This window comes from Choristoneura fumiferana, chromosome 3 (assembly GCF_025370935.1).
Source record: "Choristoneura fumiferana chromosome 3, NRCan_CFum_1, whole genome shotgun sequence".
In the NCBI taxonomy this organism is placed as follows: Eukaryota; Metazoa; Arthropoda; class Insecta; order Lepidoptera; family Tortricidae; genus Choristoneura; species Choristoneura fumiferana.
Genome location: NC_133474.1, coordinates 10,960,863 through 10,985,277, shown reverse-complemented (window position 1 = coordinate 10,985,277; position 24,415 = coordinate 10,960,863). Strand labels below are relative to the sequence as shown.

Below are 24,415 nucleotides of genomic sequence, written 5' to 3'. Positions count from 1 at the left end.
GTATTTTATACAAATAAATATTATGTTAATACAGCAAAATTGGTTTAATTTCAGTGTTTTCATCATCATCATCATCATCATCAGCCTATAGCAGTCCACTGCTGGACATACGCCTCCCCCAAAGAGCGCCATTGCGCCCTGTCCTCGGGTAGACGCATCCAGCTTCTACCAGCAGCCTTTCGCAAATCGTCACTCCACCTGGCCGGAGGGCGCCCTACACTACGTTTGCCAAGACGCGGTCTCCACTCAAGAACTAAAAGTTTACTCCAGCGGCTGTCGGTTCTTCGACAGATATGACCAGACCACTGCCACTTCAACTTGCTAATTCTCTGAGCTATGTTGATGACCTTAGTTCTGTGTCGGATAGCCTCGTTGCGGATTCTATCCTTCAGAGAAACCCCGAGCATAGCTCGTTCCATAGCTCGCTGAGCGACCTTGAAGTGGTGGATTAGAGCCGTACTGTGAGTGTCCACGTTTCAGCTCCGTATGTTATGACGGGGACGCACTGGTTGAAAACTTTTGTTTTCAGACATTGCGGTATGGATGACGAGAAAACTTGACGTAATTTTCCGAATGCTGCCCAGCCCAGCTGAATCCTCCGCTTGGCCTCCTTCTCAAAGTTGTTCCTACCTAGCTGCAAAATCTGCCCGAGGTATGTGTACTCCGAAACAACTTCAAGAAGGTTTCCATTGACGATAACGGGCCTCAGATCAACGCGGTCGTTGACCATAATTTTGGTCTTATCCACATTCATACCGAGGCCTATGCGACATAAGGCTGATGCTAGGCCGTCCAGCATTCATTTCAGCTCCTCTAACGACTCCGCCATTAAGACTATGTCATCTGCGAATCGTAAGTGTGAGATGTACTCGCCATTTATGATTATGCCCATACCTTTCCAGTCCAGCGTCTTAAACATATCCTTCAACGCGCTTAAAAACAATTTTGGTGACATGACATCGCCTTGTCTCACTCCTCTGCGCAATTGGATGGGTTTGGACTTCTGATCCTGTACTTGGACACTCATTGTGGCAAAGCCGCCACAATGAGTGTCCAAGTACAGGATCATAGACATCTCAACACTTCGATATAACGATAGTCTACTTGGCATCGCTGTAAGGACTCCAGGACAGCCCAGGCTTCAACTGAGTCAAAGGCCTTCTCATAGTCCACAAATGCCAGACATAGAGGCTGATTATACTCTTCGGGCTTCTGTATAATCTGCCGTACTGTGTGTATGTGGTCCATGGTGCCAAATCCTTCGCGAAACCCGGCCTGTTCCGGTGGCTGAAACTCGTCAAGTTTCCTGGCGAGACGATTTGTAATAACTCTAGAAAACAGCTCATAGACATGGCTTTGTAAGATTTTGTAATAATAAACAAAAACCACTTAAAATATATTATTATGTTTTAAATCTAAAAATATAAATATGAATCTCGTCAACTTTCATCGCGTAAAACGGAACTCTATTTCAATAGAGCTTGACTTTACTTATCGAATATCGACCGAATCGATTCCACAATCTTGTCAAATCGTTTAATTAGCATCATCCCTCAATTAGTACGAGAGCGAAGGCCCTTAAATAATGGTTAGGGGCGCCGGGCGTGGCACTTTGTACCTATTCCATTTTGACCGCGCGCTTCCTAGATGGCGCTAAAGTAATAATTGCACTTGGGCGCTACATGGGCTAAAGCTAAAGACGCCGCTGCCTACCTGGATTCGTCCTCTTGTAGGTTGCTGGTTCTCACTGGATCTGCTTCGCATTTCTGTGTTAGTATTATGTCCAAGCCGGTAATCTCCTTTCACCTCCTGCATAGATTATGGCCAGATGAGTAGATCGCTCATCTGGCTCCGGAGAGTAACGGTAAGTACGTGGCGCTCCTCGATGTTCTAGGTACTTCTCGGTTAAGCTGTAAAACATAGCTAATATCAGAACGGCAAGACTTTCAGTGTCACAATGTTACGACATCTAATTAGATCTACAGGCTCACTCTCAAGGTGCGACGAGTCAACTGGATGTCTCCAGTAACTAGAATACCGAACGTCTCCGGTAAACCTTTCGCTGCAAAACGGTACTTGGACAAGTGCGGCACGTCAAGATTCTCAAACAACCCTGATCTCGACTCCCGGTTGGAGACGAGATATGAACCTGGGAAGAGTAGGTAGAGTACACGATGGACACCAATCAGTGTAGATCCCACACAGGTCCCAGCTAGCTCCCATAAGATAAACGGTACAGTACCTTCTATCAAGCGAGATCGAGGCCAAACGTAATGGTGATTTTCCACCGACGAGGCGAGACGAGAATTGAAATTTGTTTGTATGCATTCTCGCGCGCCCGCCGCGAGACGCCGTGGGCGCCGCCATACAAATTTCAATTCTCGTCTCGCCTTTTATGTCTATCGTTTTTGTCTTACTAGATGTCGCCACTGTTGCGTGAGGTTTTTAAGTGTGGCTTTCAAAGTCTGTTATTACGGGCGTGAAAACAAAGTAGATTAAAACATCTTAAAACCGTACCATAAAAATATCGAGCAACCACAGTCTTGCGTAGTCCCGTTTTGTTCGGAAAAAAGGGAGGACAAAAGTTTTCAAACAATGACCATGTATACATGGTTCTTGTTTTCGAAAGACAAAACTGTCTCAAAACACAGACATTCATTACCCCTTATGCCATAATTACTTTCAGGTATTGCAAAATATTCACAAAATTATTCTAATTATAAATAAATCCGCGTAGCTCACGCAAAAACTATGAGATATGACATTTCGGAGAACTCACGCTACACTAGCGCCTCTAGCGGCGAATTTAAACGCGGTAGCCCTCATTGTATAGGTATAGTATAGTGCCGCGAGATATATGTGGAAAAGGAACGACAAACGCGCTTGCGCACCAAATTCAAACTTTATTTACTTAATTAAAGTTACAATTTACGTGATTGTTACACAAACATTAAATAAAGTCTGTGGGTTGTTAGGTAGTAGAGTAGTAGGTTAGACTTCAACTTGGAGCCCTAAGTGCCTTAATATTGTCTTTATTAGGTTCCGAAAACGACATTGACATCTAGGATAATTGTTTATTGTTTTGGAATTGTTAGTTTACCTATTTTATTTTAATTGGGTTTTGTATCCTATTCTTATACGTGAATCAAACGTGAATGATGGTTTTATTTAAACACTGGCAGCATATTTCAATGCTAGAAACAGGTATAAAACATAAATAAAGCTAAATTAACATCTTCAGCTCATGCGTATGGTGATGTCTCCATCAAAGAGTAAACTGTCGTGTTGTGTCGAGAGTTCGTGACGCATCAGCATGGTTTCATATATTTTATATGGTTGCGTTCATATTTATCTGATACAGTCTGTTGTGACGGCTAGTGTTGTGTTGCATCAAAGCTAAAGAGAGAGAGAGAGAGAGAGACAGAGAGTTTCACAACACGACAGGTAAATGTGAATGCGGCTTTAAATAAAAGCTAAAAAAAACGCCGAACTGTCGCTGTCTTGTGACTGTGTGACTGTCAATGAACTGTCAAGTCAAAGTCATCTCTTGTTCTTAACCTTTATCCCGTCCAGTGTTTCAATATTTGATTAGCCCGATGTCTAGGAATTGTCTGGTTTCACCTTTTGTAACTTTTGTATTTCATCAATTATATAACTCACTATGAAGGAGAGAAAAATGTCGGGAACCTGTGTAACGCCGTCTTCTGAATATGCAGACGCTTTTAGTTCTATTAATGAAAGACCGGTTGATGACATATCTATAGAATTTTTCTACAAACCACATACTATAACCCTTTTGGCAGTCTCTATTGCTTCGGTCATTTACACTGCGTTTGTAAGGTATTGTTTATTTCTTTTCTATCCTACAAGAGTGCCTCATTATTAAGTACGTAATATTAATCTGTCTGATGTAACTAGCAGAAATAATTATCTTGGAGAAATTACTTACAACTTCCAAACTACCCTGGAGTATTTGTCTTCTATCATGCATCTGCTGGTCTACTCTACCAACGATTAAGTATAACAATAACACAGAATTATCATTAGGGACATGAGGACAACATTAAATTTTGCCTGTATCCATGATCCTATCTATAGGATCATGCATGGTATTTAATAGAATAAAATTGATCTATACCATATTTTCTTGAAGTGTGATTTTGAAATTAGATGATTGTGATTAATACTATGTTCTAATAAAATATAAATTTAAATATTAACACTTCACTGCTCCTCGCTTTTGCCACTGTCATGGGTTGATACATCCGTGCATTACAGTTAATGCATAAATGTACAGAATCATCCATTTCTGATCTCATGTAGATGTGGCAGAGCTAGTTTGATAGTGCATTACATGTTAGGGATAAAACAATACCTCTGAAGTATTGATACTTTTACGCGATACAGTATCGGTTGTGAAGTATCTATACTTACTTGAAATTGGTTGAAAAGTATAGATACTTACTCATATAGATCGATTTTAAGTAAAATTTCGCATAAGTAAAGTAAAAACAGGAATTCATTAATATTCTTTACAAAACCAATCCAACAAACATTGAATAATAAGTCAAGATTGCCAACGCAACACGCACAACACGGAAAAAAAGGTTATCCATAACATAATCCATATCCAATGACAAGCAAGCAAGGCCAGGTTGTCAACAACAAACACAGAATGAAAAATGTGTTCAAAAACTAATGTGTTGAATGAGTAAACTATACAAGTATTTCTGATCAATACCTATTTGTTACTCAGTTGTAAAGTATCAATGCCAAAAGTACTCAGTATTGAAAGAAAAGTATAGAGTAAGTACATGTATTTACTGGTATTGTTTTATCCCTATTACATGTAATGCTCAATGGGCAGTTAAAGTAGGTAAAGCAGTTAAAGGTATATTCATTGTGTGAAGTTAAATCATGTTTGCTGTGATTCTCATATTTGAGTAGTATTGTGTGTGTGTGTGTGTGTGTGTGTGTATACATGTGTTTATGTTAATTTTGAAACACTGAGTACATCATCTTGAGTGGTATTTGAACCTCAATAGAAAACACCTACCAAGCGTTATGCCAAACTGGCAGCCCAAAGGATGCATTATTGTTTATAAATGAATAGAGTAGCTATTATGTATAAAAGAGTAGGGATAACAGTTCAGCAGGGCTACTACGAAACTCGAAACTCAAAGTTTGTATCGTACAGTCTCTCTCACTCTCGTATTATACAGCGTAAGTGTCAGAGGGACCGCACGACCGAACTTTGAGTTTCAAGTTTCGTAGTAGCCCTGCAGTATCTTGGGGGGTGGGGGGTCCGTGGTAGAAAATATTGATGACATTTTTACTTTATAGTTTTAGTTTAGCTTATATTCAGTTTTACTTTGCTAATTGTATTTTGTAGTATTCACTAGAAATAAATGCTTGTAATTACAAAAAATATATATTTCTGTGCTTTATTAACATAATTGTTTAACACATTTTTTTTGGTACAACTGTTTTTGCATGAATTTCATATTTTAATGTTCATAATGAAAACATTACTCTATTTTCCATTTACAGGGATGAATCAAGCATTCAGGATAACATATGGTCTGGAATCTGTTGTGTTGTCTTTTTTTTCCTGATAATATCAGTTCTCACATTTCCTAATGGACCATTTACGAGGCCTCATCCTGCTCTGTGGAGGATGGTATTTGGGATGTCTGTGCTTTACCTACTTGCACTATTGTTCTTACTGTTCCAAAGTTATTCTACAGTGTATGAAATAATGTATTGGATTGATCCTAATCTTCGCAATTTTCACATTGACATGGACAAGGTATTTAATTTAAATGTTAAAAAAGTGCACATTTGATGGTGGAATAAATTAATGCTTTAATATTTTTGAAAAATTTGTTTACAGGAATATGCAGTGAATTGTTCTGATATTAGTGTAGCTAAGGTTTGGTCCCATGTTGATGTGTTTGCCTGGGGACATTTTTTAGGATGGATGTTTAAAGCCATACTATTCCGACATGCAGGCTTGTTGTGGGCAATTTCTATAATGTGGGAAATTACTGAAATAGCCTTTGCTCATTTGCTCCCAAACTTTCTTGAATGTTGGTGGGACTCTGTCATACTGGATGTACTGGTCTGCAATGGTTTGGGGATCTGGTGTGGCCTGAAGATATGCAAGGTTTTGGAAATGAGAGAATACAAATGGGTCAGTATAAGGTAAGCATATTGTTGTTATATTAACTTGACTAATGTCTCATAAAAAAATTGTACTTATTGATCGTAAATAATTAAAAAGCTATTAAGATGTTGCTGTTTTTGTAGATAGCTGTAGAAATATTTTTCCCCACTGGTTTATTATTATGATCATGTTCAACTGTAAAATGCATTTGATTCTGATCACCAGATTAGACATTCAGAATATTCCAATTTGTAATATTTGTAATCTACCTTTTATATTATTCTATCAGTAAATTACAATCATTTGTAATATTGTTTCTCCATGATGAAACTACACTTGGCACCTCTTCAGTATTTTTAAAATATTTTTGTTTTTAGGGATATATCATCTACAACAGGAAAGATTAAAAGGGCTATTCTCCAGTTTACACCGGTCCAATGGACTCCTGTGCGATGGCTGGATCCAACTTGCACATACATGAGATTCTTTGCGCTGGCTCAACTTGTTGTGTTTTGGCAAATATCTGAATTGAACACTTTCTTTCTCAAACATATTTTTGAAATGCCTCCATCTCATCCACTAGTCATAGCCCGTTTGTGCCTGATTGGCGTAATAGTGGCTCCATCTGTTAGGTGAGATTTAGATATTCTACACTAATTCTGAATGCACAAAAAGTGTTAAGAGTTTCATTCAACCATTGCCTCTGAATGTTACTTATTCTCTCTTTTCTATGCGATTTTCGTGTTTAACTGCTTTTAAAACAATCAGCCTTAAGATTACAGTCCTTTGAATAGATAATAATGTTGTTTGATGGGTATGAGTACTTAAGGCACCAGAAAGTTTTTGGAGGAAGGAAGCAACAGCAAATGCTAATATTTTTTTTTTCCAGACAGTACTACATATATGTAACAGACCCCAATTGCAAGAGAGTCGGAACCCAATGCTGGGTATATGGGGCAATAATGGTTACAGAATCAATGCTATGCATTAAAAACGGCAAAGAGCTGTTTGGCCAAGCCCAAGTCTGTAATGTTATAGTTTGGCTAATTATCCAAATTCTAGTCTCAATAGGATGCGTCTATGGCGTTGTGCTATACCATCAGTATTTTGCGGTATGTATGTTTTTTTTATAATTTGTTTTATAAGTTCAGAAACTAACATGCAGTCAAGACCAGGGCTTGAACTCCGTACCAAAAATACAACTATATAGGTAATATATGTATGCCGCTTTAATACCGCTATATAGTAACACAATGTCTTTTTAAAACCACTATATAAGTAATACACGTAGTTTAGATGATTAAGCCTTAGTTTGTAGGTTTAAGTTGTTTTTTTTTCTTTGTATTAGTGATACACTGTGTTATTTTTGATATCCGTTAACTTTAAGGGGACAATCTACAGGTCAAATGAAGTTAATTTCTCTAAGACACTAGTGGCTTACTCTTACTGTTTAAAAGATAATCAAGAGTTAAGATAATTAATTATTAGCAGTACCTAAAACAGCGTAAAGGTCCTTAATTTATGAATATTTTTCAAAGTCCGTTACTAATCTGTGTTTAATTCACACATATTTAGCAAAAAATACTTAATACTTATTTTTTTTTGATGACTCTTATGTGTCACGTCAGTGTCACTTGTCAAGTTTGTTTATTTTACAATTTAACAATTAACAATGAATGTGAAGCTGTTATATGCAAGGAAAATAGATTTCTCGAAAAAAAATTTTTTTTTCAATTCGCGAAGCAGTTAGTTATCAGGTAGTTCATATCAATGAACTGAGTCGTCAGCCGAAGTTAACGGATATCAAAATACTTAATACCTGCTGGTATATTTGGTCAAGTTTCAAACCCTGCATGCTGTTAAGAAACGAATATTTTAAATAAAGTTTGTGCCAGGATATAGGAAACAATTTGTTGTTTCATACTCGTAACTTAAAAGTGGTTATTTGTCAGGGGGGGGGGGGCTGGCCTAGATTTGAGTGCGAGTGAAGATATCAGTATTAAGTATAGATTTTCGAATTGGTAGCCCAACATCCTGGGGTGGGCACTAGACCTAGAACAGATAGGTACCATACCCACGCTCGGCGGTCGCTCTAGGGTTGTCAACTATGGCTTATGCACAAAAGACTATCATGGTAGTGGCACTTGTGTCTAGTTGTTTGATTTATTGTTGAGAATGAAATGGGAAGAATTGAAATATAAATGAATAATAGAGGTTTTTCCGAACCGGTGGTTGTTTTTTTTTTGACATTCATAAGTGCTTGTGCCTAAATTGAATAAAGATATTTTGACTTTGAATAACTAAAATATTTTAATTTTAATGCTATGTTACTAATTTGTCACAGAAAATATCTTGGCGCTTACCTACCACCTAACTGTTCTGTGTAACGTTAAAACGAACCACTAGTAGTTTAAAAAACGACAATTCACCGTTTAATGTTGAATTTAAACAACCGTCCACTGTACAGTTATAATAACTTTTTGTTTGGTACTCCATTCTTGCACAAAACAAAAAAGTTCACAAACGTGTGTCTCAAGCGGATGGCACTCGCGCTCGCACTGGTCCCACCCGGTCCGAGATATCGCGTGTCCGTGATCTGTGCCGTGAGCAGCAGGGCTACTACGAAACTCGAAGTTCGTGTCGTGCGATCCCTCTGACACTTAACTGTTTAATACGAGAGCGAGAGGGACGGTATGATATGAACTTCGAGTTTTGAGTTTCGTAGTAGCCCTGCAGTGTCTACACTCTATTTGTTCTAAGATGATTCAAATGACACATGATGATTATGTAGCTTTGTGAGGCGGTAACTATTATTTTTTTCCAATTGAGATATAATGCTTGAAAAATGAAATCACATTAATTAAAACTGCTGATTGTTCGAATATTTGAACTCAAATTTGCTAAAAAATTGTTAAGTTGCTGTGTAGGCACTGTGTTTGTTATATTAACTTACTTTCTTTAATGAACGCCCTTACAATGTTATTTCAATAGGCCGCAATGAGGCCTATCGCGTATGAATTCGCCACTAGAGGCGCTAGTGTAGCGTGAGGTCTCCGAAATGTCAAATCTCATAGTTTTTGGGTGAGCTACGCGGGTTTATTTATAATTAGAATAATTTTGTGAATATTTTGCAATATTTGGAATTAATTATGGCAAATATGCGTTCCGGGGCAATGAATGTCTGTGTTTTGAGACAGTTTTGTCTTTCGGAAACCTTTGTCCTCCCTTTTTTCCGAACAAAACGGGGACTATGCAACACTGTGGCATGCTCGATATTTTTATGGTACGGTTTGAAGGTGTATTAAATATGATTTTAATCTAAACTTTGTTTTCACGCCCGTAATAACAGACTTTGAAAGCCATACTTAAAAACCTCACGCAACAGTGCGCCATCTAGTGAGACAAAAAACGATAGCCCTCATTGCTATAGGTGAGGGTTATCGGTAAAAATAAAAGCGCTAAAATAAACGAACTTATTATTAATTTGCAAGATTGTTCGTCAGAGTCGGAAAGTGACATTCCAAGACTTTCAGTTCGATAGCGTACTTACCGTTTAAATCACGTTTAAATCAACAAATAGTGCTATGGCTGTATTAGTAAATAAAATTTCTGATCTTTTATTTAAGCTTCAACCAAATGATCAACACACACTACCAGTATCATCAAGACCCACCTTGAGCTAGCTACCAAAACCCGCTTATTATGGCGGGCTGTCAAACTAGTGCTGTCCTTATTCTAGTGATGTAGCCTCTACTACAACATCCTCTCTCTTAAGAATTATTAATACCTATTAACAATCATCCAATAATATAATCATTCATCCAATTCGGTTTCGTTCTTATACGTCCACTTCCTTGCCTAATACTTCTGTCTATACTCTCACCCTCATCCCCTTCTTCCTGCCTCACTACTTCAGGTGGATTCTCTTTCTCCTCAACACCCTCTACAGAATCACACCCATTCCCTTCAGATCCATTTTCATTTAACAAATTATCATTTTCTATATTAGAGCTAGTATTACTATCCATACCTTCAATGAAACCATCATGACTCACAGTTATCTGATTTCTGCGCAATTGTATGAAAGGCGCTGGTATAAGATGCCACCTATTTCTTCTGTAGTTAACTCCTTCAACTTCGACAAAGTAAGATCTTGGTTCCTTTGCCTTTCTTACAATCGTGCCATACTTTCTAAGATTAATTACCCAGACTCTATCACCTTCATTCAATTCACTTAAATTTATTGTTTTATGTTTTCTGTTATAATTTGTTGCCATTTTGGCTCTAAACTGAAGTCTTTTTGTTATAAAGGTATCATGAATATCTCTAACATTGTTTAATTTGTCTGGAAACATGGGCAGTATTTCCCTAATTTTTCTATTAAATAACAATTCGCTTGGACTATATCCACCCTCCAATGGAGTGTTTCTATATACTAACAATGCTAACTGAATATCATCATTCTTTTTTAACAAACTCTTAGCAATCTTAACTCCTGCCTCTGCACAGCCATTGCTCTGAGCATAATATGGACTACTGGTTATGTGTTTGAAATTATATTTTTTTGAAAATTCTACAAATTTGCTTTTAAACTGTGTTCCACAGTCAGTCCGTACTATCTCAGGCACACCAAATCTAGAAAATGTCTCTTTACAATGTTTAATTATAGTGTTTTCTGACAAATCATGTAATTGAAATATCTCTATATATCTTGAGTAATAGTCGATTATAACAACAAACCATTTACTGTCATTCATGAACAAATCAATGCCTACTTGTTGCCATGCTCTTTTTGGTACTGTCTCTACTTGAAGAGGTTCTTTACTATTGGTTCTTTCTTGAATGCATTTGGGACAACTTTCTACTACATTTTTAATTTGAGATGACAACCCTAACCACCATACAGACTGCTTTGCCCGTTCCCTGCATTTTGTCACCCCTAAATGACCCTCATGTATCTCATATAATGTCTCTTTTTGTAAACTAGCTGGAATAACTAATCGACTGTTATACAACAAAAATCCATCCTGAACGGAGAAGTTAAATCTGTACTGATAATACAAAAGTAATTCCTTAGGAATTTTATTCTTACTGGGCCAACTATTTAAAGTATACTGTTTTAATAAGGTACAAATATTACACTTATGCTGCTCTTCTCTTATTTTGTTTAATTTACAATCATTATTTACTTCAAAGTTAATCCTACTGATGCTAAAGCTGGGTGACTCTGGCTCTGTTTCCTTTAAGGGGGCTCTGGACAGGGCATCAGCCACAACTAATTTCTTTCCTGGAACATAAACAATTTTATAACAATATCTCATAATTTGTAATCTAAATCTCAACAATCTTGGTGTAAGATCATCTAATGGCTTTGTTTGCAAAATTTGGAGCAAAGGCTTATGATCTGTCTCCAAAAGCACCTTTATGCCAATAACAAAATCTTTAAATTTATGTAATGCCCATACCAGAGCCAGCGCCTCCTTCTCTATTTGAGCATAATTTCTTTCTGAACTATTTAATGTTCTGCTGGCAAAAGCTACAACTACTCTACTTCCATCTTGATTTTCTTGTAATAAAACTGCCCCTAATCCATAAGAACTACTATCTGCAGAAACTATTATTTGTTTATTTGGATCATAATGACACAAGGTAGGAGCCTGTAGTATCAATTCCTTAATTTTTTTAAAAGCCATCTCTTGATGTAATCCCCACACAAATGGTATGTCATCTTTCAACAATTCATTCAATGGCTGCAAGATATTAGTTTTATCTTTAATAAACCTCCCCACATAATTTACTAGCCCCAAAAACCTCATCAAATCCTTTTTACTGGCAGGCTCCTGAAATTTAATTATGCTATCTACTCTCTTAGGATCCAATGATATACCTTGTGCATTAATCATGTGACCCAAATAACCAACCTCTGGGACATTGAAAACACATTTATCTTTATTAATAGTTAATCCCTCTTTTGTTATCCGCTTCAAAACTTCTCTTAATAATATATTATGTCTCTCCTGGTCTTTACTGTACACCAATATGTCATCAATATGAATAACAACACCTTCTAAATCACTGAACAAGTTTGAGAATTTCATTGCAAAATACTCAGGTGCGCAATTAAGTCCCATTGGTAATCTGTTGTACATATATCTGCCAAATGGAGTTATTATGGTTGTTAGCTTACGGGACTCGGGGTCTAGTTTAATCTGATAAAATCCAGAAGTAGCATCAATTTTGGAAAACACTGTAGCTCCTTTCAATCTAGCTAAAGTATTTTCTACTTTAGATATGGGAAAAACAGGTCTGAGCACATTTTTATTTACCTGAGTGTAATCACCACAAATTCTTACCCCCTTTTCCCCCTTTGGTACAACCACAATCGGAGATACATACATAGTTGGCTCTTCAACCGGAACTAAAACTCCCTTTTCCACTAAACTATTAAGTTCTTCTTTGACTTTAGGCAATAATGGAATTGAAACACCACGAGGAGTTGTCTGTACAAATGGAATGGGATTATCAATTAATTTAATAGTAAAACTATCTTTGAACACTCCTAAATCATTAAAAACCTGAGGAAATTCCTTTTCCACATCCACTTTACCACAACCTTGTTCATTATTTTCACTACCTAGCCCCTGGTTGTGCTGGTTCACCTTATTTTCTATACAACATAGCTTTAATATTTGCATTTGTCTGATAGCGGGCTTTCCCAAAATAGGAATCTGTAAGTTCTTTATAACATAGGCTTTGCCCCTGTACATGCAAGTCTTATATTTTAATTCAACATAAATTGCCCCTAAAACTTTCAATGCTGTACCATCAGGCCCTCTGATTATTTCTTGGCAATCATACATTCTTTTATTTTTGTCATAATTTTTTAGCATTGACGGTGGCAAAGCTACAATATCTGCCCCAGTGTCTATCAAGAACTTCTCATTAATACTACTGTCACCTAAACCAACCTCAATGTTGATCTTGAACTCTTCTCCGGCTTCAACTTGATTAACCTTCTTCCAATCCCGGCAGCATCTTGCATAGTGCCCTGTTTTACCACATTTTAAACATTGAAGTCTCGCTGCTGGGCATTGATTTTCCCCGTGAAATCTTGCACAACGTCCACATTTCTTTCTGCTTCTATCATTGTTCCATAGTCTAGCACCTACTCTATTTACTTCAAATTCCTCTTTCCACAGCAGCTTTGATTCCTCCTTCTGCTCTTCCGCTTGGCGTGCCAGCCTAACAGCATCATCCAACTTTAAATCTGACATCAGCTGTAACCGCTCACTAGTCTTCCTGTCTTTTAGTCCCACTACAATTCTGTCCCTGATTAATTCATCCCTCAAATCACCATACTGGCAAGGCTCTGACAAGCTGTATAAATCTTTCAAAAAATCTGCCACTGACTCTTGCTCTTGCTGTACCCTTGAATTGAATTTATATCTGTCGTAAATGACATTCCTTTTGGGATTAAAATAAGCCTCAAATGCCTGTATTACTTCATTAAAATCCGTTATTTTGTCAACACTAAGCTGCTTCGCCAGTTGTTCGGCATTTTTCCCAAGTGTATATAAAAACAAATCGATTTTTGTTCTGTCATCTCGCTGTTCTAAACCCGACAGCAGCAAATATCTGCTAAATCGTTTCCTCCATGCCTCCCAATCTTCTGAGCGGAAAGTAAATTCATCTGGAGGTTTGACTTGTACAGCATTTTTTATTTCCTCCTTCCCTTTGGCTTCCATTCTTCCTGAGACTTACCGCTGCCACCATGTATTAGTAAATAATAGTTCTTAGTAATTTCTGATCTTTTATTTAAGCTTCAACCAAATGATCAACACACACTACCAGTATCATCAAGACCCACCTTGAGCTAGCTACCAAAACCCGCTTATTATGGCGGGCTGTCAAACTAGTGCTGTCCTTATTCTAGTGATGTAGCCTCTACTACAACAATGGCCACTTTTAGCACTAGGTATATACAAAACTATCAATAGTTTGCGTAACAGTAGGAGGAACTCTAGTTCCGTCAGTTTGGCATCTGTCATTTGAATCATGTTAGAACAAATAGAATGTATGTGTGCGTTGCTCGAGGGCACTTTGTATGTAGATTGATTTCTGTACCTAAGTATCTGTTTTGTGATACTATGGTGGGCACGGCCCACTCGCCCTCTCCCCCCCCCCTCCCCCTTATACGCCCATGACCAGAATTAAAATAAAATCTTAAGTGCTGAATTGATTTTAATAATATTTATATGAAAGCTTATATGTAGGTAGGTTTCCAATAAAAAATATAATACCTTTAAACGAGCAATTAAACTGGGAAAGCGCTTGGTGACTTTTAGGCCGAGCGGAGCTCTGTCGCCCTGGTAGTGATTTATTAAATCTGAGGTAACAAAATTAAAAAAAAAACACCTGAATTAAGAAAGTTCTTCTTTCCAGAAGTCAGGTAAAGAACCAAAAAAAAATAATTTGTAACACCTATGTATACATATTACCAATGAAAACTATGAAACAAAATTTTTCTTTTATATATTCCAGTAATTATTTTCGCAATCCGTTTCGAAATTTAATCTAAGTGTACTTATTGTGACAATAATATAAAATATAAATTATAACATGGTTTTTGTTTGCAGCCACGAAGAGGTTCCGTCTCAGAGGCATCAAAAAAGGAGGATTAAATGATTTTAATTGAGGTAAGTATGAATTGTAGGTACTGCACAGGAAGACGAATACGTAACAAACAACCAGTAATTTTTTAACACGCTTAGGTATATTAGCTTTACTTTTAACGATGTGTGATTAATGTAACGGAACCTTGCGACATGATTTTCACCAACTTCTTATGATTGTATTGATACGAAACTTGGCAATTATGCGTAGTTCTAATGTGAATTTCATAATATGGGATCATTGAGCTGATCTGATGATGGAGTCAGAAGTTAGTTAACATTGGAACTACAAGACAAAACAATGTAACCTAATTATGTTTGAGCTTGTTAGAATAGTCTTAGGGTATATTTTGACTAAGGCTGGCCAAGTCAGAACCTAACCTAGCCGTGTTTGGATTTTTTAGAATGGTCTTAGGATGTATTTTGACCAAAGGTAGTTTTCCGTAGTCTGATAATAGAGCTCTTGTAACTCTATTATCTATTTTGTGGCAATAGGTTAGAGATGGGTAAATCCGGATCTGAAGATTCAAAATAGTCAGATCCTCAAGCGGATCCGAATCCCTTAATGACTCCTTTCAAATCTTATCGACTCCGGAGTTACTAACTCCGACCAAGTCCGGCCGGATCGAGCGGCTCGTGATCGCCGTCACACTCACTCGCTCCGCTTTCGCTCTCGGCTCGGATCGGATCGGATCTTATACGTTTGGTCGGGCGCTGAGTGAGCCGGTACCTAACCTACGTCGGTACTCGGACGGACTACTCGCTCGGTTATATTGGAAAGAAATGAGATAGAATTAAAACACAATATAATATGACCGGAGCGGGCGACGCTTATTTTAACACTGTTTTCAAGCTTCAAAGAATCAAACAGAAAACTAGTAGGTTCTTAAAGTAGCTCATAGTTCTTTAAAAAATAAGTACACAATTTAGAATTTTTCAACATTAAAAGGACGAAACGAATCGGTACTTCAGTTCAGTACCTTGACCTTGGTACCTACCGAACCGAGCCGGGCCGCATCGGCCATAGATAAATTAATAATCGCTCGAAAGAACCGGAGTCAATAAAGGAGTCGGATTCAATAAGCGGATTCGGTACCGACACCGGAGCTGGATCTAGTGAGTCAGATCACTTCGCGGAGTTGAGATTACCCATGTCTACAATAGGTAATATTACTGCAATGTTCTGCCATCAGAATGCAGCACTAGCACAAACAGAAATACATTTTTTTGAATGTTTTAAATGTTTTTCAAATGTCCGTAGGATGCCATGCCATATCATTTTTTTTTTAAATATTGCTCTCGTTATTATCGCTGTAAATATCATGTTATTTTGTTTTTAATAAACATGTCATGGCGATAAACTATATAGAACTGACGTTGTCACGGCGGTTTGTGTCCGGTTTGTGCTAGTGTCGCCCCCTGCGCAAAGTTATGCATAATTTTCCCTATTAGGCAGTTTAGTTGGTATGTCTTTAGAGGATGGACATTATTGTTTCGCTACGTCCGTCAGTCTATCCATGGCCGCGGACTTAGTTGGAACCAAAAATGGTTTAGTTTGCTGTAGAACATATATATACGAAATTACTGTTTTTTGCTGACCACATGTTTTATCAATACCTTTCTGCAAAAGTACTCATCTCTTAATCCATAAAGTTAGATATCTATATAGGTAGGTATGGTAATAAAATAACGTTTTTCATCATCCCAGCCAATATACGTCCCCCTGCTGGGCACAGGCCTCCTCTCACAACAAGAGGGCTTGTGCCATAGTTCCCACGAGGGCCCAGTGCGGATTGGGAACTTCACACGCACCATAGACTTACTTCGCAGGTTTGTGCAGGTTTCCTCACGATTTTTCCTTCACCGCAAAGCTCGTGGTAAATTTCAAATGTAATTCCGCACATGAATTTCGAAAAACTCAGAGGTGCGAGCCGGGGTTTGAATTTAACCCACGACCCTCTGCTTAAGGGAATAACGTTTTTGCGTGGCATCAACTACTGAAGTAGTTGGCTTGGCTGCCCCATCTCAAACTTCCATCCTCTATCCTAGTATTTTTTACGACTGTAATGGTGATTTTCTACTATTTTTTATATTCCCCCATAACTTTAACTTACGTGATGCTATCGTTTCAGGTTCACTTAACCATGGGAAAAGCCTACTTTATGTAAAAGCACTTCCTGCATAAGTGAATTAAGTTATTGTAAATAGGTAGTTGAAATAATATTATAAAATTAAATAAAAGCCATCATCAGGCTTGATTCGAATGGCGGAAGAGAAGCTGTGAACTATTGAAGTCTGATCAAAATGCTCACGTATTGCGTTAAAAAATATTTTCCCGCAAAAATATTTTCATTGCCTTGTGAATTAAATTTGTTTACAAATATAAAATGTTCATCTGTTGTGACTTAGTTCCAGTAGCTTGATGTCTATATTGAATGTCGTAGTACTTAAGGCAGTATAAATGTAACCCGCAAATACAAGGACGGTATTGTCTTTACTAAGTAGGTAATTGACTTACTATGAACCCTTGCGCTGTACCTAATATGTATCAATACGCAAGGTTAATGCCAATTAGACTAATACTGCTGCTGGTGTGGTTGCGGAGTTAACTTTAATTTGAGACAAAGTCTGGCTTTCTTTAGAAGCTATTGTAGTTGTTAAGTGTTTACAAATATTGTAATAGCCGTATACCTAATTAACAAGTTCCCTAACCAGGCAAGCCTTAGCTTCGTATCATACAAAAACGCTCTCACTGGTGTAAAAACGCACGTTTACTTCTTTTAAATTAATTTCATGTCTAACAGCAGGGCTTGTTAACGTTACCAAATTCACACTATAAGTAACGTTACATAACGGTAAAATCATAAAAATACCCAGTACCGGTATTGAAACATAACGTTAATTGATAACTGAACATTATAGTATCGTTACCCAATTAACGTTACTTTTACCGGTAAATTCTTAGATTATATATTTACTTAGATACACAGTCCCAAAGAAAACTTTCTAACAAACACGGTCAACGTGACATTTGCAGCTATATATTCAGGTAGATGCCAATATAACTAATAATAATTCAAATTCATAAAATTGCTCTATATGTACCCAGTATTTACTGATTAATCAATAGAACTTACGAAAAATAAGATTCCTATCCTTTTTTCTCATATTTGAGCCGGTATTCACACATTTTTTTACGTAGCATTTAGCCATTGTTGACAAATGACACGATCTATGGTCAAAACAAGACTAATCTTAAAACTCGAAACACAGTTGAAAACTTCCGAGTTTTGTATTACCCATTTTTTCCGACTGATTGTGTATCTAAGTACCTAATATATAATCTAAGGGTAAATTAAATTTACTTTTCATTATGTTTTAACGATACTTTTGAAGTAACGTTAATTTTATGAATAGCTGAAAACGTTACCATTTTTATACCGGTAAAAAGTTGTATAAGTAGCGGTAAATCGTTTAACGTTAATTACGATTTAACGTTAAAATCTGTTTGACAGCGATAACGTTACCAAAACCCTGTCTAACAGATTCAATATCCTAATGTCTGCCAAGAATGGCATATAAATGGTTCCATACCACCAAACGTTTATTTTCTGACTGTTCCCACCCGGGAACTACAAGCTCAAGCCCTCATTCTGAGAGGAAGCCTAAATACAACAGTGCGATGTAGCTATAATAGATCCAGATGATGCGATGATAGCATTTACAGTAACTATACTGTAATAATACTCGCACCGTGACAATTTGAAAGAAAGAAAGAAGAGAGATTTATTTTGGTTTTATTTCAAGTTTAGACCTACAAAAGATAAAAGATACAGTCCTGTAACAGCACGCACGAGGATGGAACAAGATGGTTCCGTACCGTACTCTAACCCACGGTATAGAGTACGGTACGGAACCATAAAAAAGGTCATGAATATATGTGGTTCGCGTAATGTCTTAGTAAGGAACTTGTTAAGTGACGAAAAGAGAATCACCAATTCATCCATTCGTTGAAATTGTAAAATCTAGGTACACTTTGTAAGTTGCTTGACACTAAGTTGCGTTTTTATAAAGATAATGAAAGCTAAAAAATGAAGATTTTCAGTTTATGTATAACGCAAAAAAAAAAACTTTGACATACATCATAAATGATCTCACTTTTTGTTTTTATGTTCTTTATAAATTTGAAAACAAAAAATATCGGACGCGTCTACCCGCCGGCAGCCCGACTTACCGATGCGCTGTTCCCGGCTGGAGCTTATTTTAATTTCTCTGGAAAGGGATATACCTATGGAGGTCAAGAGGAGATGCCTTTGCCCAGCAGTGGGCCACAAATATAAACCTAAGTAATAATAAAGATAATAATGTTCATTTATGATCGTCTAATGTCATTTGTTAGGTAAATACTTTGTACAGATCTGAATTGCAATATGGACATGATACAGAATCGAAGAAAAAAGCCTATAGTAGGTATATATAAATAGTACATTGTGCATTAAGGGGCTGAAGTAGGGGATTACTAACGAGAGTATATCAGAAGCCCGACGCCGGAGGCGGAGGGCTTTTAATGACCCGAGTTTGTAATTCCCTTACGGCCCGTGATACACACAATGATTTTAATCATATTGCGAGGAAAAAATGCAAAAAATTAAATTATTTTGTGTCCAAACACTTCACAAATCAGCAAAAGCAAGACGCTAAGAAAACAACTGAATAAAATATGGCTACCCGCCAATACAGGGGACTACTAACTACAAATCGAACCGTCCCTCTCACTCTTGTATTAAATAATATTAGCGTCAGGAAAACGATATGATCTTTGATTTTCGAATTTCTTGGTAGCCCCCTTGATTAACACTTTTTTCGAAAAAAGTGTTAATCAAGGGGCTCGAGCCGTCAACCATGGATAATACTAACAACCATGTTTAGTTTAGAATTCGAATGGTCTTACGGCCAGATTATTCCAATATTCTTAAAAACCATTTACTAAATTTATTGCAAAACAATTTGATATAAATTTAAAATATAAAAATAACGAAGTTTCATGTAGCGTGGCAAATTATGGTGTAAAATTAGGTTAGGTTGGCTGACTTGAAACTTCATTAGTCTGAAATGACGTGCCTACTAACTTTTAAAAACTAAAGTCATAACTCCCTTGGGGAGGAAAACTATGTAAACTATGGACTTATCCATAATTCCCGCGGGAACAATTGAGGCCATTGTCTTTTAGTACACAGGCATGGAATAACGTCATTGACGAGCAAGTGTGATGAAAAGAACATTCATTCACAAAAAACTGAAGTACCGAACTCCAGTAATCTGTCGATGACCCATTGATTGTCATTGACATCAGCAGTGCCGGTGGGCAGCCACGCCCGATAGACGCGTCCGAAAATTTGTTAAGACTAAACATCAATTACAGCCTGCGGCACGTAAGTGCGGTGACCGGATACGCAAAAGTGAAACATAAGTTTTCTCAAAAATGGTATGAAATGTTGCCATTACGTCATCAAAAACTTCGTAGAAAGTAACGCATCCTGGAGACTAGCTGCTAGTGTACAGAAAGTAATCTCGAACTGTCCGAGAAGTGTATGAAATTTACTTGAGAGTAATGGGTTCCTTTAAAAATTTGGAACCTGTCACAAACAGCGCGCAGGCCGCGCTTAACTCGTATTTTGAAATGGGTCCATGTCATCATCATCACTACTAACCATCATCATGATCATCACCATCAACGACCATCATCATCGTCATCACTATCAACTATCAGTATTATCACCATCAACGACCCTCATCATCACCATCACTGACAATCATCATCAAAATCATCATTACCAACCATCAACATCACCATCATCACCATCACTAACAATCATTACCTATCATCATATTCATAATCATATTAATCATCACCATCACTAACAAACAATTATCATCATCACCATCATCATACAAAATACAAAATAATTTATTTGACCAAAAGAGATAACAGTATATACAACTTAGTAATCCGTCAGAGGCCAAACTAGGCTAAGCCTGTATCTTGGCCCTCTGCGAGTGCGGTTGACAAAAGTAGGCAGATGAGAAAATCATAATTAATATTATATTTTGTACACAATTTTATCGTTTTTAATATTACTACAAGTAGACCAAAGTTGTACCAGTAGACCAAAAGGATACACAATCATAATCAGCATCATCGTCAAAATCATTACCAACCATCATCATCACCATAAATTATTCATCACTATCATCATCATCCTCACCATCATCATCATTTTTGAGAAAAGCACTATACAAGCCTCGACCAGTAATCGCCATCCTGGCCTCGTATCCTTAAAACTTCTACTCGTCCAGGATGGCTTACTTACTGGCCTTTGCAGTAATGTAGTAGGTAATGGTGGGTGAGGCAATGATTGGCGACCGTGCGGGACTGTCACATGCCCAGAATTTTAACGGTCAGCTTTACGACACTTACGCGCCGCAGGCTACTCCTACTAGGTAAGTAGGCTTGGAGGTAGAGGTAGGCCAAGTGCACATACTTACCTAAGATTCGTATGTGCACTTGCGTTACTTCTTCAAGTTTGTAATTAGACTGCTGTAGGGAGAGTTTCCACCTACTAATTTGAACTTATAATTATTGCCTTGCGGGTTCCTTTACTTTAGTGTACAAATGTTTATAAAAAAGTCACCTGTTCTGTAACTGACAGTTTGCTGGCAGTGGCAGAAACACTTTGATTGTAAGGAATTGATGTGGCCGAAAGAAAACAGTAATATAACAGATGGCCGTCATGTCGTATATGAATGAAAATAGGAAACCTAGTTGAAAACAATACCAAAAACTGCTAGTTGCTCATTATAATTTCAGTATAAGATTTTATGATAAGGAAGGATTTTGTGATGTTGTTACTATTATGTTAACTATACAGAGCTCGATATTCCGAATATTATGTTAATTTAACTTTTGGATCATCACGTTGTGTTATACTATTTAACTATTTTCAGTAGCGGACTAATTCGGGGGGCTTGGGCGGTCGGTGACAGATAGTGGCGTTCCGGCGCCGGCTTTGATTTCAATTACATATTTCAGAACTTGAGGCCGTATTGTCTAACGCGCTGACGTTCGTCATACATTCACCATTTCTACCCTCGTCATACCGTGTGACAGAGAGAAGTGATGAAAACAATTGCGGTTCTGAGTCCGAGTGCATTAGACAAAAATTCGGTTCGGTAGAAGAAATTGGAGCTGAACGCCCCATCCCCCTTCCCCTAGTTTTTTAGTTCCTATATCTAAGTAGGTATATTTAAATGATTTATGTGAATACCGTAAACAGGGGTTACTTTGAATCACGGGGTGAGTTATAAAAACTTCCATTTTACTTTTTAACACGAATATATCTGTGTTTCCGAGCACATCTTTTTTTGTTTTTATGGTTGGTAATACCGATAGTTACTTTCATCATTTACTCTGACGCAGTGAATAAGTGTGGTTGGCAACAGAACAAATCAAATGTGAAAATATAAGTTATGTTTTTTACTATTTTCAATTCTTGAATAATTTCTAAATTAACAAAGTGGGTATTGCGATGAAACGTTTGCAATTAATATTATTAGGCCAAAAGTTTATTTAGGTATAGCTTTGTATTGTATTAATATTTTCCGCAATTATGTGTGTTATGAGTGGAACCTTAAATAAAAAAATAAAGTTGATTATTCGTTAAAGTGAAATTTTATTATAGATCAAAGTAAGTAACCCCAAAACAACAAAAGTGCTCGTAACTTTTGACCCTGTTCATCATTTTTTTTTTCATTTCTTTGGAATAAATGCTGCTGTATGAGGTTACTATCGATTGCCGTTAAAAAAATAGGGTATCAAAGTAACCCCCCACGTACGGTTTAACTTTGATCACCGTGTTATTGTTGTTTTCTTCGGTTTTTTTAAAGTTAGAATATCCAAATTTGTATTATAGAAAGACTTTAAAAAGTTGATGTTTACATTTTTTTAACGCCTAATAGTAAGAGATAAAAACGTTCCAATTATTAAATTGATGAATGTAACCCTAGTTTTCGGAATTTTGTTTATTTCAAATTTAATTCAAATCAATATGTCTTTTACCTACGTAGATAGGTACCTACCAAACGTTAAAATGTAGAAATTAAAATTATGTAGGCATTAATGTATGAAGTTATTTGACACAAATTCTGTTCTCCTATGCGTGGTGTATGTATTACAGTCGACTCTCGTTAATTCAAACCTGCGATAATTCGAAGTTGTCACGAGTTCCCTAAAACATCTCTTCATATGGTTTAAACCATTTGATAATTCGTAAACCTTGATAATTCGTAATATTTTAAGAGCCCCTCGAGTTTCGAATTAACGAGAGTATATTTACCTTATTTATACCATACGATAACCATGTCGAAACAGTAAATTTCTGCAAGCCGAAACGCACTTCTTGAGATGACATTGGTTATAGTTTGCAACTCACGCTAAGCTGGGAGCCTGGGATATATATATATATAAAACCGAAAATGTATAATAAGTAGTTCAATTTAAAACAGATTTTTGATCGTTTTGTTTTTTGCACCCTTCATAAAATAATCAATGGTCAAACTGTAAAAAGTCGTTATAGCTTCTAAGAATTCTTCTTCCTCCTTATAGATTGAATTTCATGTAACTATGTAGGTATGAGGAATTAAGAGTCGGTATAACCCTTTCTAAAAATTGGATTGACATAAACCATATAAATGGTAGGTGGCCCACGGCGGAACCTTTACACAGAAAATACTGTAGTACCCAAAAATCAGCCCCGGATCTACGATTTTTTCGAACCGGGGCAAAACCTTTATGGTGGCGCTTCAGTGTTTGAGAAAAACTGTTAAAACTGCAAATGAGTAGCATTTTTCTTCTTTTCTTGTCTCAAGGATTTGGCGCCCCATGAAACTGCCGCCCGGGGCAAGTGCCCCGGTTTGCCCCCCCTTAGATCCGGGGCTGCCAAAAATATTAGGTGCATATGCATCTTGATATTATGATAGTGGTGTGTTCTATTCTATGGTGGTTTAATATGTTGATACAATTGAATAGTTAATCCCTGTGTGTAGTTCTTCAATAAACCAATATGTAGATTGCGTGCGTTGTTTTTCGAAGGAAAAATACAACTTTAACATGAATGCCGCTCATAGAAATATTATATACATAGGTACAAATATAAAATGAAAAACATGTCGACGCGTTTAGTTTTTTTGAATCAATACATTACCTAGTTCTAGTTTTTAGGACCTAATTGTCGGTAAATATTTGTGACTTTTGCATTACCTACACTACATCATAACATATCTACCTAACATACCTAATCGCAATCATTAATAACCTAACCAACTAAAAAAAGTTGAAAAAAACCCCCGACTTTGTTATTACCCGACTGCGAAGGGTTATGTGTTTGTCGCGTATGTATGTAAGTATGTATGTCTATTCCTATGTCCTCTCGTAACTATTCAACGGCTGAACCAATTTTGATAAATGATACGTCATTGGATTTGTCTGAATGACGCCAGTGAAATTGTTGAAAAATCAAAA

General features: G+C 37.0%; 3 protein-coding genes across 3 annotated transcripts in view; 1 reads left to right on the top strand and 2 right to left on the bottom strand.

Annotated features, from left to right (window-relative positions):
- Window positions 1-2,748, bottom strand: part of LOC141426582 (uncharacterized) — a 39,533-nt gene extending 36,785 nt beyond the window's left edge. Inside the window, exons 1-2 of the mRNA XM_074085596.1 lie at window positions 2,518-2,748; window positions 1,714-1,910 (exon numbers count right to left, since the gene is read on the bottom strand). The gene's annotated coding sequence lies outside the window, so the exon portion shown is untranslated. The remainder of the gene's footprint in view (window positions 1-1,713; window positions 1,911-2,517) is intronic.
- Window positions 2,749-3,494: 746 nt separating this feature from the next.
- Pss (phosphatidylserine synthase 1 homolog l(3)77CDf) lies at window positions 3,495-23,967 on the top strand. Its single transcript, XM_074085597.1, has 7 exons — window positions 3,495-3,840; window positions 5,551-5,809; window positions 5,894-6,204; window positions 6,544-6,798; window positions 7,056-7,278; window positions 14,803-14,862; window positions 16,971-23,967. Exons 1-6 carry the CDS (start codon window positions 3,662-3,664, stop codon window positions 14,845-14,847), a joined length of 1,272 nt encoding a protein of 423 aa, XP_073941698.1. The 5' UTR covers window positions 3,495-3,661; the 3' UTR covers window positions 14,848-14,862; window positions 16,971-23,967.
- LOC141426586 (uncharacterized) lies at window positions 11,356-14,321 on the bottom strand. Its single transcript, XM_074085601.1, has 2 exons — window positions 13,135-14,321; window positions 11,356-11,453 (listed from the first exon to the last, which is right to left on the bottom strand). Exons 1-2 carry the CDS (start codon window positions 13,909-13,911, stop codon window positions 11,442-11,444), a joined length of 789 nt encoding a protein of 262 aa, XP_073941702.1. The 5' UTR covers window positions 13,912-14,321; the 3' UTR covers window positions 11,356-11,441.
- Window positions 23,968-24,415: the final 448 nt, after the last annotated feature.